The 17,856-nt window shown below is 35.0% G+C and overlaps 1 protein-coding gene across 1 annotated transcript in view; it reads right to left on the reverse strand.

Annotated features, from left to right (window-relative positions):
- Pkn2 (protein kinase N2) overlaps positions 1-17,856 on the reverse strand; it is a 95,862-nt gene that overhangs the window by 12,785 nt on the left and 65,221 nt on the right. The window contains exons 7-15 of the mRNA XM_050160205.1: positions 17,015-17,200; positions 16,017-16,126; positions 6,874-7,017; positions 6,483-6,558; positions 5,682-5,856; positions 5,339-5,465; positions 4,755-4,885; positions 4,599-4,674; positions 4,430-4,521 (exon numbers count right to left, since the gene is read on the reverse strand). Of these exons, the coding sequence (XP_050016162.1) occupies positions 4,430-4,521; positions 4,599-4,674; positions 4,755-4,885; positions 5,339-5,465; positions 5,682-5,856; positions 6,483-6,558; positions 6,874-7,017; positions 16,017-16,126; positions 17,015-17,200 (1,117 nt within the window). The remainder of the gene's footprint in view (positions 1-4,429; positions 4,522-4,598; positions 4,675-4,754; positions 4,886-5,338; positions 5,466-5,681; positions 5,857-6,482; positions 6,559-6,873; positions 7,018-16,016; positions 16,127-17,014; positions 17,201-17,856) is intronic.

Below are 17,856 nucleotides of genomic sequence, written 5' to 3' on the forward strand. Positions count from 1 at the left end.
ATTCATTAGCTTGAATATTCAAATTTTTATCATATAAACTATGATGCTGAAAGATACAGATAGGCTGATAAAAATTTAATCTAGAAGACTGACTAGAAAGCTAAGAGAATTCTACATGTTTCAAAAGGGAATTCTTTGAGAACAACACGATTTTCTGAGATACTATACAAATACCTGTAGCAATCCCCATGAGAACAAGACAAATTCTTGAAAGGAATATGGCAAAACTCCCTGAATATGGAATGATGTTGCTAAACAGCAAAAGCAAAAGAATTCTTCCTTCAGAAAAGAGTTAGTGAAATTCAAAGAAAATTATGTCAAGTATTATTGATATTAAGTATTAACACTTGACAAATTGATGTCAAATATTAGTAATAATGTTATTTAAGTGGAGCTTGAATTCACATACTAATTTTTAGTACTGAGGCAAAATAATGATCAACAGATAAACCTTATTAAGAAATAATAAATATTTCTAATACTAAGCAAACTTCATTTCTGTTTATATTGTAACTTAGAATTAAAAAATTTCTTAAAGCTTTAATGCTTTAAATTAAGAGGATCAAGGCCAGTGAGACGTCTGAGTGTGTAATTAGCTATTTGAGTTCAATGTCTGTAACTCATAAAGTTGGAGTATAAGAATTACACTGTGTCTTTGACCTCCATGGGCAAACCACACATGATTACAATCATCATTATCCTGAAATATCTTCAAATGCTTAGACTTTGATCTTTGTTGTTTCAAATAACACTGTGGCATTCGAAAAGTCGAGGTAAACCACAGATGTTAGAGATAGGTAACACTATTATTTCTTTTTGGATCTTTTTAAAACTGATACAGTAGTCAGGCATGGTGGCACTTGTCTTCAATCAGAGCACTCATGACTCAGAGGGTGACTCAGAGGGTGCTAGATACCTGTGAGCTTTAGGACAGCCTGGTCTACACAGCCAGTTGATCCAGGACAGCCAGGCCTATGCAGAGAGACCTGACTCAAATAAACCAACCAACCAACTAACCACCCACACAACAAACCAACCAACAATCAACCTCAAACCCCAACCCACCCCTCACAAAAAGATAACATTTTAAATTGTGTTTTTAAAAAACTACCTTCCCAGGATTTCTTCAAGAGTGAGCTTTACCATTCCTGAAACATTTTCCTTTTTGGCGTTCATATTTGAGATCTGTTTCCATGTTACCCTGATATGGAACAATCTTTGTACACTGTCAGTATGTATTACTCTCATTGGTTATTAAAGAGCTGAATGGCCTATAGCTGGGCAGGAGAGACTGGGTGAGAGAAACAGACTAGGATAATTCTGGGAAGAAGGGCAGAGTCAGAGAAGTTGCCAGCCAGATGGAAAGGAAGCAGGATTTGCAAGAGAGGTTAAAGCTATGAGTCTCAGGGTAGTACATAGATTAATACAAATGGGTTAATTTAAGTTCTAAGGGCTAGTTAATAATAAGTCTGAGCTATCAGCCAAGAATTATAATTATTTGGCAAGTGGCTGCTGAGACACAAAGAAGCTCCATCTAAATTACCCAAAACTAGAAAAGTTTAAAACTAAAACTATTTTAGTCATTTCTCAGTTTTTATCCAAGGCTAAGCTCCATTTCACCAGAGGTAATGTCTTTGGGTCTGGGTTTGGCTCTAGTCTCTGATCTACAACTTTTTCTTTATGATAATATTAGAATTATTCTAATTGCCTTAATTAGAAAGCATCTTCCTAAAAAGATCTGATTCAAAGTAATAACAATGTAGCAAAAACATATATGAGCAACCAGGATAAGAGAGTAGTCAAGGTTATAGATACCTTATCTGAAGTGTTTAAAGACAGAACTATTTCTCATCACAGTAATAAGATACAGCAAAACAATGTCTATTTTTTAGAAAAACAGCAAGTCTAAACATGAAATTCATTTGTTTCATATGTACCTTATATTCAAAATCTAAAAGTAATTTTATAACATTTTAAATAATTGTACATGAAACATTTGTGAACAATCAATGACAGATTTTAGCATCACATCTTTTTAGTCAAAACATTGAGAATTTGTGCATTTCAAGTTTCAGATTTTTAGATTATAGATGCTCAATCTGAACTAGATTTTTATTATTACAGAAAACAAATGAATTCAAGGTACGTCTCACTCTGTAGCTCTGAGTAGCCAGAACTCTCAACATGAGGGAGGGTGGCCCCAAACTCTGAGAGTCCATATGGCTGCATAAGACACCTGAGTGCTGGGATTATAGCCAGTGCCACCATACCTGGGTTGGGTTCAACACTACCAACATTACAAACCTGGAATAAAAATATTTGAAACTTCTGATATTTCAAGTACAAATGGATAAAAAAGATTAGCTTCACTTATCTGTTTTATAACATAAATACAGTTCTAAGTATCTAAAATGGTTAGCAACTATTTAAGGTCCAGAAAATTCCATTTGTTGGTAGTTTGGCTATCAGAGAGACATCTGATTTGATATGATTTGATAAAAATGAGAAAAAGAGAGGGAAAGAGGCAAAACTCAAATAGGCAAATTCCAAGTGATTTTAAATGTCAATTTGTAAACAATGGTTCAAATTCTAATTTTTTTGGAGGGATATAAGTCAGAATCTCAGTACGTAGCCCAGGCTGGCCCTAAATCGCAGCAATCTTTCTACCTCAGTCTCCTGACTGCTGAGATTAAAAGTGTGTCCCTATGACCAAAAACCTATTTTAATTCTAAGAACTACTCATATGAAGAAACAAAAAACATTATAGATTATAGGTATCAATTTAATGAGGAAGGCAAATATAGTTAAATACACATATACATATATGTCATATACAAATAAATGTGCATGGCCAGGTCTGGGACACAGGCTTGTAATCTCAGACATTTTGGGAGGCGGGGGCAAGAGGACCACAAATTCAAAACCTGTTTGAGCTACATGTTTCGATGGTAGTGTCCTTACAAATTCATGCACAAGGCCCCAAATTCAATCTCTAGTCATGAAAACACGGAATTAAAGCAAAACAAAAAAAACAAAACTATCTATATGTGGGAGTTGGCAACCAAACCTTGTCCTCTAGAAAAACAGCAAATGGTCTTCACAGATGAGCTATCTGTTCAGTATCTGCAGGACTACTCTCTATTAAGATTCTTAGTGGTATAAGAAAAACACTACTACATATCATATAAAAGCTTTTCTGATAAATGTATCATTTTTATAAAATAATTCCACATATGTGGGTGTATGAATCATATTAAAATATATTCTTGAATTCTAATTATATTAAAATATATTCCTAAAGTCCATGCATTTTATAACCATATAAAGATGTATCCTTAGCATTTATCATTATTAAACTCTTTGAAAGGTAAGGTACTATACTAAAAATATGATTTAAAAAAGCACAAAGAAGAGAACTGAAAAATTGGCTCAGTGGTTAAGAGCACTGGTTTTCTTCTAAAGGACTCAGGTGCAATTTTTGCTATCCACATGACAGCTCACAACTGACTGTAACTCAAAGCCCAAGGGATTCAATACCCTCTACTACTACTGGCCTCAATAAGTATTGTATGCACATGGTACACAGACATACATACAGGCAAAAAAAATTTTATCTCAACATGTATGCTGTATGCCACTTTATGTATGTATGTGTACATACATAAAGAGTATAATTTTAAAAAACACATGATGTGGGATTCCTATGCTGTAAATATCACTGGTTAATAAAGGAACTGTTTGGGGCCTATAGCAGAGCTATAGGAGAACAGAGCTCAGTGGGGAAAACTAAAACGAATGCTGGGAGAAAGGAGGCATAGTCAGAGAGAAGCCATGTAGCTTTGCAGGAGACAGACGCCAGAACTTTAGCTGGTAAGCCACAGCTAGGTTGCGATACATAGATGAATAAAAATGGGTTGAATTAATATGTAAGAGTTAGCCAAAAATAAGCTAGAGCTAATGGGCCAAGCAGTGATTTAATTAATACAGTTTCTGTGTGGGGCTAAGCGGCCTCTTCCTATAAACACATAGAAGGGACAATTCATAAAGATGTATTTCAAAAATTGATGTCATTAACCATTTGAGTTACTTGTGGGTTATCAGTAAGTGACATTTTATCTGCTTCAAAGGCTAAAATGTGACTAGTTTTACTAAATCACAATGAGAAACAGTTCCATGCTAAAACTTTATAAAGGTCTCAACTTATGAAAATGTAACGGAACTAGTTTAAACACTCCACTGTCTTTACTTGGTATCCACAAACACTGAGTAAGGGAGAGAAGTGACTGGAAAGAAAAACAGCATTTAATTAATGTCTGCTATTTGCCATATAGAAATATTTAGCTTCATCAGATATTTCTGGGACCTCAGATTTAATGCTATCCACTCAAGCTCTTGCCTCAAAGAAAAACTTCCATTTTAAAAAACTGACCTGTCTACTTCGTCTCGAGCCACAATGTCTCCTTTCTTTAAGGCTTTTATAGCAAACATTTCATTTGTGTGTTTATATTCAGCCAACAGCACCTGAAATAAGATTGAAACAGTTCATATCCTTTTGAATTACTGCTTTTGTAAGTATTCTTAAAGAGCTGATAGATTACCTTTCCAAAATGTCCTCTCCCCAAGACAGCACAGCACCTGAAGTCTTGTAGATTGAACTGAAACCTTTGTTGAGATCTAAAACAGTAATAATTAAAATAAGGCAACTACAGAACCAAGAAGACAGTAGTAACACATTTCATCTACTTGCTCCTCACCTATTTTCCTCAAGCTCTCCAACACTCCAACAGCTTCGACCTGAGTCAGGAATGTCAAGCTCATATTCAGAATAGGATTTTGGACGCATGTTATTTCTGTCATTCTCAATATCAAAAACAGTTTCTGAGCCCTGCAAAATATTAAGTGCTCAATAAACTAGAGGAACTTATAGTAAAAAAAAATTATTTGATAATCATAAAGTTGGAGAAACAATTCCAAAGGCATTAGAAAAAAAAATTCAGATTTGATTACTTAGGTTCCCATGGAAAAACAAACACCAATATGAAAAAGTAACATATTATCCTCCTCTAATTTATGCAGCCCATTGTATTCCTTTTGGCCTGTGAGAAGACAGAGGTCAAGGGCAACTGTTCAACAGTAAGAAAGCAGCTATATCCCTTCAATTTCATCTCCTTGAGAAAATTTACTCATTCAAAAAAACCCAAACAAAACAATAAAAACCCCCAAAACAAAATGCAAACTCATAGTTCATGCTGGTAATTTTAATTGAAATATACACTTTAGTCACTATAATAACTTTACTGAAGAAGGAATTGTAGAAGGAAGGGTTAGAATGCCTTGCCTGTCCAGGTATATCCAAAACTCTCAATTCGGAAGATTCATCTATCTCTCCAAGGGAAGAAGCACGTGGCGGGGCTGGAGGAGGTTCAGGTTCAAGATCAAAGTCCAATTTGGTTACTGTAGAATCACTTACAGAAGACAAAGCAATTTACCGAAACAGCAATCAAGGTCTTTATTTTTAAGTAGCTGCAAAATAAAAGGAAACTAACTTCTTTTAAATAAGGAGTGCAGTAGTTTCACAATTGTAATTGGAAAAGACTAGGGCTAAGTACAACTACTGTAATCCATACTATGATGTCACGGTAATGGCTGTGTAAGACATACTTAAGTCTTCTAAGACATACCTGGCTGGAGGAGCGAGTTCAGGGATGTGTGCATCAACCACTGGTACTGTTGCGGGCACAGGAGTCTGAGGGCTGAATGTGCCAGAATGATTTACTGTGGGAATAGCTCGTCTCACTAGCCTTCCCCAAGTGGCAATATTAATATTCATTTGAGGAGCTCTGAGAAATGTTTTGCCTGCAGATATAATAGATAACAAAAGTAGGATAAGTAATTTCTTTATATATTACCAAAAGCCATAAAAAATTTAAAAATCCATATTCATCAGTTTATAATTTATGAACAACAAATAAAATTTGTAACTTAAAAACTAGTTCTCTAGTTAACTATTTTGTTTTTTATTAAAACTATTGTAAATCACACACATAATTTTTAAAAATAGATAAAAAATTTGGATTATTTCCTAATTCTAGTAGTTAGGTGCGACTAAAGTTTAAGACATTTATGATAATGAACAACAGGACTCAGTGATACCTGAATTCGCTTCAAATAAGCTCAGAAAGCAGGGCAGGCAGTGGGTGGTAAATGGTAAGACAATCATGAGTTGATTATCGCTGAACTCAGTGACTAAGCCAGGCATGGTGGTGCATGCCTATAGTCCAAGCACCGAGGGACAAAGGCAGGGGGATCACTTTGAGGTCAGACAGATAATTTGAGATCACACAGGCTATTATTAAGAATATGTTTAAGTACTACTTAAAAATGTTAGAAATCAACTTACAAAAAAAGAAAATACAATTACTTTTAAGATGACAGTTGGATTTTCTAAAAATTAAATACTATACTTGATTCTTAGTAATTACCTTGTTGTTTTGAAAAAATTTTCTTTTGTCTTTGGAGTTTTGGTCTTCTTTCAATAACTGGATTAAAAAAAGTAACCTGTGGTAAAGAAAATTTAAGTCAACATGAAAACTTTAAGGATTATGTTTCATGAAATTTACTAGGCTCCTAACTTTTGAGAATTTAATAGAATCTGATCTATAACTGAGTCCAACCCCGTCATTTTCCAGATGAGAACATGGACCTAGAGAGGATAAATGATTTTTCTCCAAGTCACACCCCTAATATGCAGCAGAGCAGTCAAGAGTTCAAGGTATCTGTCTTTTGACATAACGTTCTTGACACTTCTGTCATACTGCCGACATATACAATTTCTACTGTAGTTATGCACATTGAATAAAATACATTTATTACCTCTGCAAACAAAGTACCCTGTGGTTCCAAATAGAGACACATGCCATGCCGCTGGTTGTCTAAAAAATCTTCTAACCTCAGAAATTTTACAGCACACAGAGATCGCCAATCACGCCAATAAACTGAAATTTCCAGTTCACGTGACTAAGTAATTAAAAAAAACAAACAAAAAGAAAACAAACAAACAGAAAAGACATCATTGGACACACACTTGAATAAAATATCACAAAATATATGAAATGCAAATACAATAAACAAAGTACACATTACAATCAAGTATTTTGAATAACTATTTTTTTCAATTGTATATCACTTTTATCAAACTAACAAATTTTAACTCAAATAATAAACAGACTTATATTCCCACCATCTCTGCTAATGCATTTCTAAGATTCAAGACCCAAAGAACACGCCGACAACAATCAATAACTACAGAAACCTCCCTCCCACTAAGAACCTCAATCTTTTGGGTCTCCAAAGATCATCATTGCTACTGTCCTGCCACTAAAATGTCACAGGACTTCCCTCAGAAAACCCAGTTCTTTGACCCACTATTGGGCCACAGAGGTCTGGAATGGCTTCTCTTCCGCACTTTTGTGTGCCATATACTGTAAGTACTATGAGAATATCAGGCCATTCAATTTTCAAAAGATTACCACAAGGCAATAAGGCTGGTGAGCATGACAGTCTGTGTCAGATGGAAGCAGGGTGATGTTTAACTTATGCCTTTTATGAAAAATGTCCTTTTACTATAATCTAAAAAAGACATATAAAAAATTGGTAATGACTTGAATATCCAGAACATGAGGACAAGTTAAGTATATATGATTTCACGACCAACAAGATAGTATAGTGTGGTCATTAGAAATAATGTTTATTTGGGAAAACATACTTAAGGTTTTGTCAACTTACTCCTAAATAGTTTGTATGTTGGGATCAAATCATGGCTGATTTCTGCAGTATGTTACAATTTATGCACATTTTAATTAGAAAGTACCAAACTGTTCCACTGTTTCATTTTTAGGAATTATGCAGATTACCCACAACAAGATATAAATGTATTTCCCTTTAGGTTCTATAAGAAATTACTTCTTTTATATAACAATTTTTAATATGTGAAATTTTGCTTATTATATAAGTTCCTAGTATACACACATAATACTTTACTTTATAAAACTAGTTGATGAAAATTAAAACATTTATAAAAAAGAAACATGAAACATACACGAGTCAAAACAGAACATGTCAGAGGTTTTCTGTTATCATCTGGTCTGAAGTGTCAGTCTCCCCAGAACCCTGCTGAAGGTGTATCCAAGGTGACAGCAGTGCTTCTGGGGAATGGTGGAACCCGAGGAGGTGGGGCTTTAGGGGGGAAGGAGCACACTGGGAGAGTACAGCTGAAGGACTGGACTACTGGTATTCTATCCTTTTTCTTTCCTTGCTTTCTGGCTGTCAGGAGGTGAGAAGTCTTTCTCCTTTAAGTGCTTTCATTATGTCTGCTTTACTCTGAGTCTAAAAACAACTGGGACAAATGACTATGAACTCCAAAGTCTGAAACTGAAAGCTACAGTAAAAAGTCTGCTTGTTTGAGACGATTTTCTCATGGGTTTTGTAACAATGACAATGTCTGGTTAATACAGACTAATTACTAGCAAAAGAAAAAATCAGAAAATAGAATTTTTGATGTGATTCCAGGATTTCATCTCATTTCTGACTCATAAGTAATATGACAAAAATATATTGGAATTAAAAGTATGAGAATATATGTATTTTAGGATTAGCAAGTGGCACATACATACAGACAGACAGGCACATACACACAAGCATTAATACTTATATTCTATTAGAAGTTTAAAAACTTTAGAAACTGGAGAGATGGCTCAGTGGGTAAGAGCCCTTGCTCTACAGACATGAAGAGCTGTCCAGTGTGGCTATGGGAATCAGTAACCCCAGTGCTGAGGGTGAAAAGGGTTAACAAGAGGAGTCTCAAGAGAATAAGGTAAAGAGTAATAGAACATAGACCTCCTCTTCTGGTGTCGGCACTGGTGCACACACCTGGGAGGATACTCACAGGCACGTGTACACATACACGCAAATCACAAGTATACACAAGGTTTAAATATTTTAGAATTATTTTTAGAAATAAACTGGAAGAATAAACTAAGGATTGGTAATTTAGATTTTGGGTTTTTCTTTCTTTTCTTTTTTTTTTTTCCTTTTTAAGTCAGGAGAATGGAGGTTTACTGGCTCCTATCTTCGGCCACTGTTTTGAACAGAAAGACTTACTAAAGATCAAGAAGATATGAGGCAAAGGTTGATGTGGGAGTCTCCTCTGTGTGCTGGGATTACTATTAATGAATAAAAATCTGCCTTGGCCTGTTGATAGGGCAGAACTTAGGTAGGCGGGGAAAACTGGACTGAATGCTGGGAGAAGGAGGTGGAGACAAGGCACCATAGATCCACTGCCGGAGATAGAGGCGCTGAAATTTTGCTGGTAGGCCACAACCTCATGGTGATATACAGATTAATGGAGATGGGTTAAATTAATATGTAAGAGTTAGCCAATAAGAAGCTAGAGCTAATGGGCCAAGCAGTGACTTAATTAATACAGTTTCTGTGTGGTTATTTTGGTTCTGGAAGCCGGGACAAACAAGCACCTCCTCCTACAAAAGGCTTATAGATTAAGCAGCCTGAGGAAGCACAAATGCTAGTGGTGGAGGAATTACTACTGTTTGCACTGCTCAAGTGTGGGAAAATGTGAGGAGTTGTCCCAGTCACTTCACTTCTGCTATCCACTCTAGTGAGTCTAAAACTTACTAACTGATTTCCCTTTTCCCTATCTCTAGTCTGTGTCAATCTGCAATAAATTAAAGCTCTGAGATTTGGTATGGAATGTGAATTCACAGAGCTAAGATGAGTATTCTTGGAGTTCAAAAAGATTTCAGGGTCAATAACCTTTACTTTTTGTCCCTTGCACTGTTCCCTATGAACACTCTTCCCAAACTGAGCAGTATTATGACCTAGAGATATTATCAGTACTCTATAATTTATACAACAAACTGTCAGTTTTCTTTAAATCCCTAATACCCAAAGTAATTTAGGAAAGTTGGCTAGAGATACAGAATCTGAGGCACAAAGCATACAGACTAGCTAAGGCTTCTATATAAAGAGATACCACCACTGTCTTGAATGGAAACTATAGGTTAGTTCTAAAGGGCAAGGGCTTTACAAGTAATTTCAAAGGACAGGAGAAATACAATTTAGATAGGGTAAAAGTGCAATTCAAAAAGGCTGGGCAGTTGGATCTGAGTTAAGTAATAGCTGGCAATACTGGTTGACTATACAGCTCCTGCTTCATTTTGCTTCATTGTGAATTTGAATTTAGGGTATGAACAAGGAATCTGTGTGGCTTATCATCACTCTAGGGCTGGAATATAAACAGAAAAAGACAAGAGGTACCCCACCTAGTCAGCTTTACATGTAGCTATAGTAGAAGTATAACAAATACAATACTGTATTGCAACTTAAGAAAAAAGATGTACATTTAGCACAAAGAGGCATGAGGAAGGATGAATTTTGAAGTGATTTGCTGAGGAGCCCAGGGTGCTTGGGAATACCTTTACTTTTCAGAGGGAACACAGTAGTATCTATGGTGCACAATGAGAACTACCAGCTGAGGTTTATATATAATTTCACTATAATATAGATATAGAGCTATATCTATCTTGATGCCATCAAATCTTTACTAAGATTCCTTTTCGGCAATAACAACAAAAAAAAGTGCAAAAAGAAATAGAGTCCATTTGATCCCAAATTTTGGAAAACTATATTTTGGACAACATACATGCATACTACTTATTATTTGTAATTAAATGAGGACTACATAAACGCATTTAACACTTGTTCCTCCGAAACTGACTTTTAAGGACATAAATGCAAATTCCAATTAATAATTAGTTTAATGTTTTGTTTTTGAGAAAGGCTCTTACTGTACATATCCCAGGCTGCCCTTAAACTTTCCTGCCTCAACCTCGTAAGTGCTGAGATTATGCCTCATCTGGCACTTACTTCATAATGAAGACAACCATGGAATATGTATTTACTCTTATATTTTGTCTTATAGAGACACCATGAAAAATTTACTGGAGCAGTAAACTGAAAAAGTTTGAGAGCTCTGCTAAAGTAAAGGAGAATGAAATTCTACTGCAAAAACGACAACACAGAAAGTAAACTTTTTGTTTGTCCTAAAGTTAAGTTTTAAAAATCAATGAGCTAAGGAATGGTAACATGTTTATAATAATGTATGTAATGATTATTGGTCTTTAGTGAGCTTCTGAGGAAAACGTGGGGTTTTGCAGCAAGCAAGCAGATGACATACTAAAAACTTTAAAGAGTTAAATAAAAATTTATTACGATGTGATTAAAGAACAAAGAATAAAAACCTGAGTACTTAGCTAGAGCAGAGTCATGATTGATCACTCTTAGGATAAACAAACAAGATCCAATAATTATCAGAATCCAGTGAAGATGGATCGTGACAAGACAACCACCCAGAAGGAGCAGTAACTACAGAACACTGCTGTAAAAAGCAAGGCCAAGAAGTGAAGGAGAGGGGGAGTGCATACTAACTTTCCAATGCTCCTGCCCTCATCTACCAGTATCTCTTATTCTAGGACACTATTCAGTAATTCGGGCACTTCACTATGTGCCTATTAGGACAAAGGATAGAACAGGAAAGTTAGAAGACTAGAAGATCCTGGGGGCAAAGACAAATCAATCACTTGAGGAAACAGTAATATCTGGTTCATTCTGGAAATCCAATGAGGAGATTCTATAGCTGGAAAAAAAAAATGTGACAAGAAGGAATAAAGGACAGGACACAGGGACAAGAAACAATTTAAGGTCATGATTTATGCTTGAAAAGTCAGTCTGTCACAGAAGCACTCTTACGTCATTACAGGGAAAGAGGCAGGCAACCAATTAGAACTGAATGAATTATTGTCTTATAAAATTATGTTACTTATAACTCTTTCCTATGTCAGTCCATACTCTTCCACAGCCTTCTTTCTATTCTAAACTTATATATTCTTCTGTCTCTGTACACTTATTGTTCCTACTTCGAAATTTGAATCTATTTCCCAAACGAAAACAGCTGATTTTCCTTCTGGTTTTTCTTATGGCAGTACAACTCCCTCCATGCATTAAAGTTAGATTAAACATCCACAATCCTCTCTCTTTACTTTTCATATGTGGGTATCTTATTCTTCTAGAAACTTGGATTCTCAAATCTGCAGCTCATAATTATAACTGCCTCTGGAAAGTTCATATAAATGGCTACCCTCTATTCCTTCATTTTGAACTCTACTTAGTGTGTTGGCCTTCTTGTTCTATCCTTCATGTGTCTTGGCCTCTTTATTATAATTTTATAAAACCTTATTTTATTCTTCCTACAACTTCTTTAGCTATATCTCAGAGCCATTTAACTCATCCTTAATTTCAAATATAACATTTGCCACTTTTGTAAGTTCTATCAGTTCTCCTTCCCATGTATATGAACAAATAATTCATCAACTAATGGCCAAACCACATTTTATTTTCTACTTCCCATCAATTGTATCAAAATGAAATCTACACATCTTTAATTTCATTCCATTTTTTAAAACTCTGCCTACTCATTTTGGTTTATCATTCATTATTCGCCCAAGTTTTCAAAACACTTCTCTTTAAACATTTAAACATTAACTTCAAATTCTCTATCTCAATCCCATGAACTATTTCTCCTTAAACATCATATTTTCAAATTTTGGATACAAGCTCATATTGAGTAAAATCCAACTTTCTGATTCCAAACTATTTAACTTTTTATTTTGTCATAATTTGTTTTTTAACCTGCCAATCTTAGGACCTTTAATGGAAGAAACATTTCTAATTCTTTTCCATTTCTCTTATAGTAATATTATCTCAAGGGAATATAGATGACACAGGATGTTCTACCCTGGTCTCTGAGCATGGACTTGTGGAAGCAGCAGTGCATGCTTATTAGTGTATCACTGAATGGCTAAAGTGTGCCAGGATAATAAAAGGCATTGTATATACACTGTGCCTGCCTTTCTACCTAACATTACTGTATTTCATCTTTAACACCCATCTTAGAGATAGTGAGCCAAATAGATGAAAGTAAACTTAAAAAACTTGTCATATTATCAGACAATTAAAAGATAGCAAATGGACTCAAAGACTTGAATCTGTCTACTGGTTTGTGCCCTGTCCTTCAAAGTCACGAAGCATAGTCAATCTCTTCTCCAAGCATCTGGCAAACACTGATTAGATTATCTCTTAAAACCAAGACCTGCCCAGGAAAGATCCTTATGAGCTCGCTCCAGTGAGTTAAGACTCATACTCGAACCTCACTGATACTCCTAGTCAAACTTTCTCCTTTAACTTAAACCATCTTACCATCCTGGAAATTCTCCACTGGATAAGAGTAAGTAAATACAGTGCTCTAGAAACAATCAAACATTTAACATCCCTTACTACCCCCTTTCTACTTCTGGAATATTGCTTATGAAAGACTTTTTTCATTGTAGATTAGTGGTAGCTTCTCTAATAGATGGTATTTCTTTCTGTCAGATCATTTACTGTAGTAAACCAGAGATCAAGCACCCTATTAAAAGTCTACAGGCATGGTAGAACATGTGGGAATCTGAGACAAGAAGAGCGCGTTTGAGATCAAAATGAGCTTAAAAGAAAAAAAAATCCACAAGACAAAACAAAGACAAGAGTCACAATAAAAAGATCTTTTACTCTCTTCTACCTCATAGCCTATAACTAAGTTATAATGTGGCACCCCTCCGCCTCTGCTGTTTTACATCATACCACACCTCTCTCTCAGGTTTTTTTGTTGGTCACAAATCAAGTTCCCATCTGTGTTAGGGAGTTGTTTCTCTTTTAGAAATACTCTTTGGATCCTAGCAATCTGTCTACGTCTTCCCACACCAGGTCTCAGGTTAAGTATAATTTCCACTGTCTAAGGTAGTCCCTCACTTCTGATCCTGTGCATATTTTAATCTGTTTATTTGCTATCTTCTTTTTCTATAGGACTTTGACTGTTTTGACCAATTACAGCCAGCAATGATATAATACTTGGCATGGAAATTCAGTGACTAGTAAGCCTGTGAGTTACACTGTAACTATGTATCTCTGTGAACCTATATCCTATAAAATGCCTGGCACATATAAGCTGATGAGTAAGACCACAAAGAATGGTCTTACAGATGGATGGGATTAATTCACTTATGATCTCTAACTCGAAGAACTCTAGAAGTTCTCCTTCTACAGTATAATTATTTTCAGACCTTTGTGATAGCATTTTCTTCCTGTAGATCTGAGTCAACTCTGTGATAGCATTTTCTTCCTGTAGATATGAGTCGACTCTGTTATAGCTTTACTAACTTGCCTTTCATCTTTCACATATTCTTTCTATTCCTACCAACACAATTTAGTTTACCTCTCATTACTAAAGTATATTTATAGTTATACCTCAGTGACAGATATCTATCAATCTATATGCCTTTCATCTCTTCGCCCTCATAGTTATTCTTCACATAAATTCCCTAAGGTCAAGATTTCTTGTATGAATTTTCTAAGCACACTACCATAAAGTGTGAATAGCAAAGTCATTATCTTTTAAGATGAAGTCATTAGAATAAAGATATGACTTCAAAACTAAGTAATAGACTACATAGATAATTCTGTTGTAATAGTAAAGCCTGTAACTAAGAAGATATATACTGAAAAGCCAGTGAAGTATAAAATTTTTAACAGAACCTGAGAGACTTGTTTATATTGTTCATTTTTAATCTGCACCTGGAAGTACTGGGATGCTACAGTAATCAATAAATATTTGATTAAATAGGAGCGTCTAATGAATGAATGTTTCCAAACTGAGATGAAAGTAGCATTTGTTGAAAATCAGTCTGGTGCTTAGGTAGAGAGATTAGTTAGATTCCTTTAGTGAAATAGTGAACACTAAATTCTCACCACTTCTTTAAAAAATTATATGGACTTAGTTCTCAAATATCTCACATATCACTGAAGAGGAATACAGAAAAGTTTAGATATCTGTAAAAGTTATCTGGCAGATATAGTTACGAGACAATAAAAGCAACATTTAAGTCTGAAACAGGATGTTTACTTTGACGATAACATCAAAAAAATTAGAAAAACATTTTACAGGCAGAAGTTAGAGGTGTAAATGGCTGCACTTCCAAAGCCTATAATCTCCCCAGACAACAAATATAAGCTCTCACTAACTGTTACATGTAATTAAAATAGTATAGATGTATTGATCACTAAACAGTAAAATCTATTACTTTTAGACCAAAATACGATAAAGGCTGATTACTTTTCTTCTAGACTAATGGATGGATTAAAATCTAAAAGTATCTTGCAGATTTAAATGTACTGTGTTGACCTCTGTTGTTATACAGACACAGACTAGACCCTAGCTATCAACACCATTCTGACACACTGACAGCTGGGAAAACAGAGAATAAGAACTCCTTTCAGAGTCAATTTTGCAAATCTTGGTACAGAAGAATCACTGCAGTAAATAGATTGTATGTTATTAAATACAAATAGCTGACCATGGCAGTGGCAGAGGGCTGTAATCCAAGCACAGATTGAGGAAAGAAAACTGGCAATTGAGCCAAATGGAGCTACACTGAAAAACAATACAAAATAACCCCAATGCTAATATACTCTGTAGGAACATACACATACTCTGGTACTAGACTTTACCATTACAGACTTTTTTAGTTGATATAAACTACACATTTTCAGATTATTGCAAACTAAAGCTACTGCAGCATTCAGATATATACCTATGTCTTAAGACAAACGTATACAGATCCCTCAGATGAGAAACCTCAGAAATATGTAAGTTCTTCTTTTACAAACTTCTTGGACCTGGTGCGGTGATCCTTCAATCCCTGAGGCAGGAGAAGCTCTGTGAGTTAGAGCCCAGCTTGGACATATAGTAAGACCCTATCTCAAAATACAAAACAATGTAATATAATAAAACTTAAAGGCTTCCAATAAGTAAAATTTTTATACTATTTTCAAGTAAAAATTTCTCATCTTACCCTGTCTAGTTCCAGTGTAAACTTCTGGTCCCATGACTGATTGGAAATAGGCTTCCAGCTAGTTTGGCCAACCACAGTATTATCTAGCTTCAAAACAGCACAGACATCATCTGTAATTAGAATTTGAAAGTCTGGTTAAAAACTGTAAAATGTTAAAATAATATAATCATCACTATTTTACAGTAACAACAGTCTGAGGATTCTTTGTATAATGAATATCGAACTGTCAAAATTTTAATTGGGTTCTTTTGGATATATAAACATTCCTATCAGCTCCTCCTACATTATCATTTCTGATAAAACACAAACACTAAAAGCTGTTTTTCATATGTAATAATGTAATTCAACTACCCTGCTTATATGTGCATCCATATTAGCCATCTGATCATCTCCCACTACATTTGCTGGATAAAGGGCTCATTCATTGCCTTAAATTTTATTTTCCTCTCCCAGTACCCTCTAAACATAAGAAAGCTACTTCCGTATTCTCTAGAATGTTAAACTGTCATTTGCCTTCCTTCTCAGCTATATGTTATATACTAGGATATCCTCAATGTGCTCCTAAATCTCTTATTTTTGCTTTTACAACCCTGAATGCATCCCCTTCCAAAGCTGATTACAGTCACTATTCTAGCACAATCTCGTCCATTAGCTATTTACTAAAAGTTCAATTTATAATGGTCACCAAACCATTAAAAGAACCAAGATAGAGGATAATAGGAAGAAAAATCTCAAGTGTCCATAGCCCTTCATTTTGGTATAATGAATGATGTTCAACATTTCATTCTTTCAAATGATTTTGTTATTTGTCATGTATTGTCATTCATTTTTAATAGAGCAAAATGTATTGCTTTTCTATTTCTTATTTTAAATTAAAAAAAATTAAATTATGGCAATTAAATCTTTTGGTCCTATTTGGACACTTCCCATTTTTGTCTGTCTCCATTGATAAGGCCCTTTAATCTGTGACATGATTTTAAAAAGCATGGTTACTGAACTGGATAAGTCATCGGTTTTCAGGAGATTGCGACTACTTCCACTTTTACTTTTACTAGTTCTGCTCATAAAAGATGATCTGTTTTCACTGGGACTCCATCCAGGCAGTGCAACCGATGTTGCTTTTGACCGTCCAGGGACGTTCTCTAGGATATCTTGGCACCCCATGAGACGGACTTCCAAAGTACCTGTTAATAAATAAATATGAAGTAAGAACAATTGTAATATACAAAGCCAAGTCTTATCTATTTAGAAAGCGGAAAAAAAAGATGATTTGCTGAAATAACAAAATTTCTTCAACAATCTGTGAGGAATCTGCCATCCTCCTTCATCCACTCAAAGAAACAACTGAGAACTCTTAATCATGATAACTGCAATAGTTTTTATATCAAGGAACATTACCAACCAGAAGGGTAGGCTACACCTATTATGCCAGAACATATGGCTGAGGCAGAAGAGGCCTTTAGGACAGCCTGTAACTAGATAGACAGTGCAAGTTCAGCCTGGGCTACATAAGAGAACCCGTCTTAACAAACTAACACAAATAAGTAACAACTTTAGAAGAACAATATTTACCAATATTTATTTTGTGGGGGGGGGGAGACAAAAAAAACACACATACAAATAATTCTTTGATAATCATAACGATTTTAGAATTATGTGGCTAGAAAACATGAGGGGAAAAATAAAGCTAAATATTAGCATTCAGATTAGATACAAAGAATTCTGAGTGAAATAACAGCTATGCTTAATAGTTTGCCTCGCTGTCTGCATAAACAAACAGCTCCTGTTCTATTTGAAATGTAAAGTTAACATTTTATTTTCTGTATCAGGAAAGTTAAGT

Source organism: Alexandromys fortis, unplaced genomic scaffold, assembly GCF_014885135.2.
Source record: "Alexandromys fortis isolate MF-2015 unplaced genomic scaffold, M_Fortis_MF-2015_v1.1 scaffold_124, whole genome shotgun sequence".
Lineage (NCBI taxonomy): Eukaryota > Metazoa > Chordata > Mammalia > Rodentia > Cricetidae > Alexandromys > Alexandromys fortis.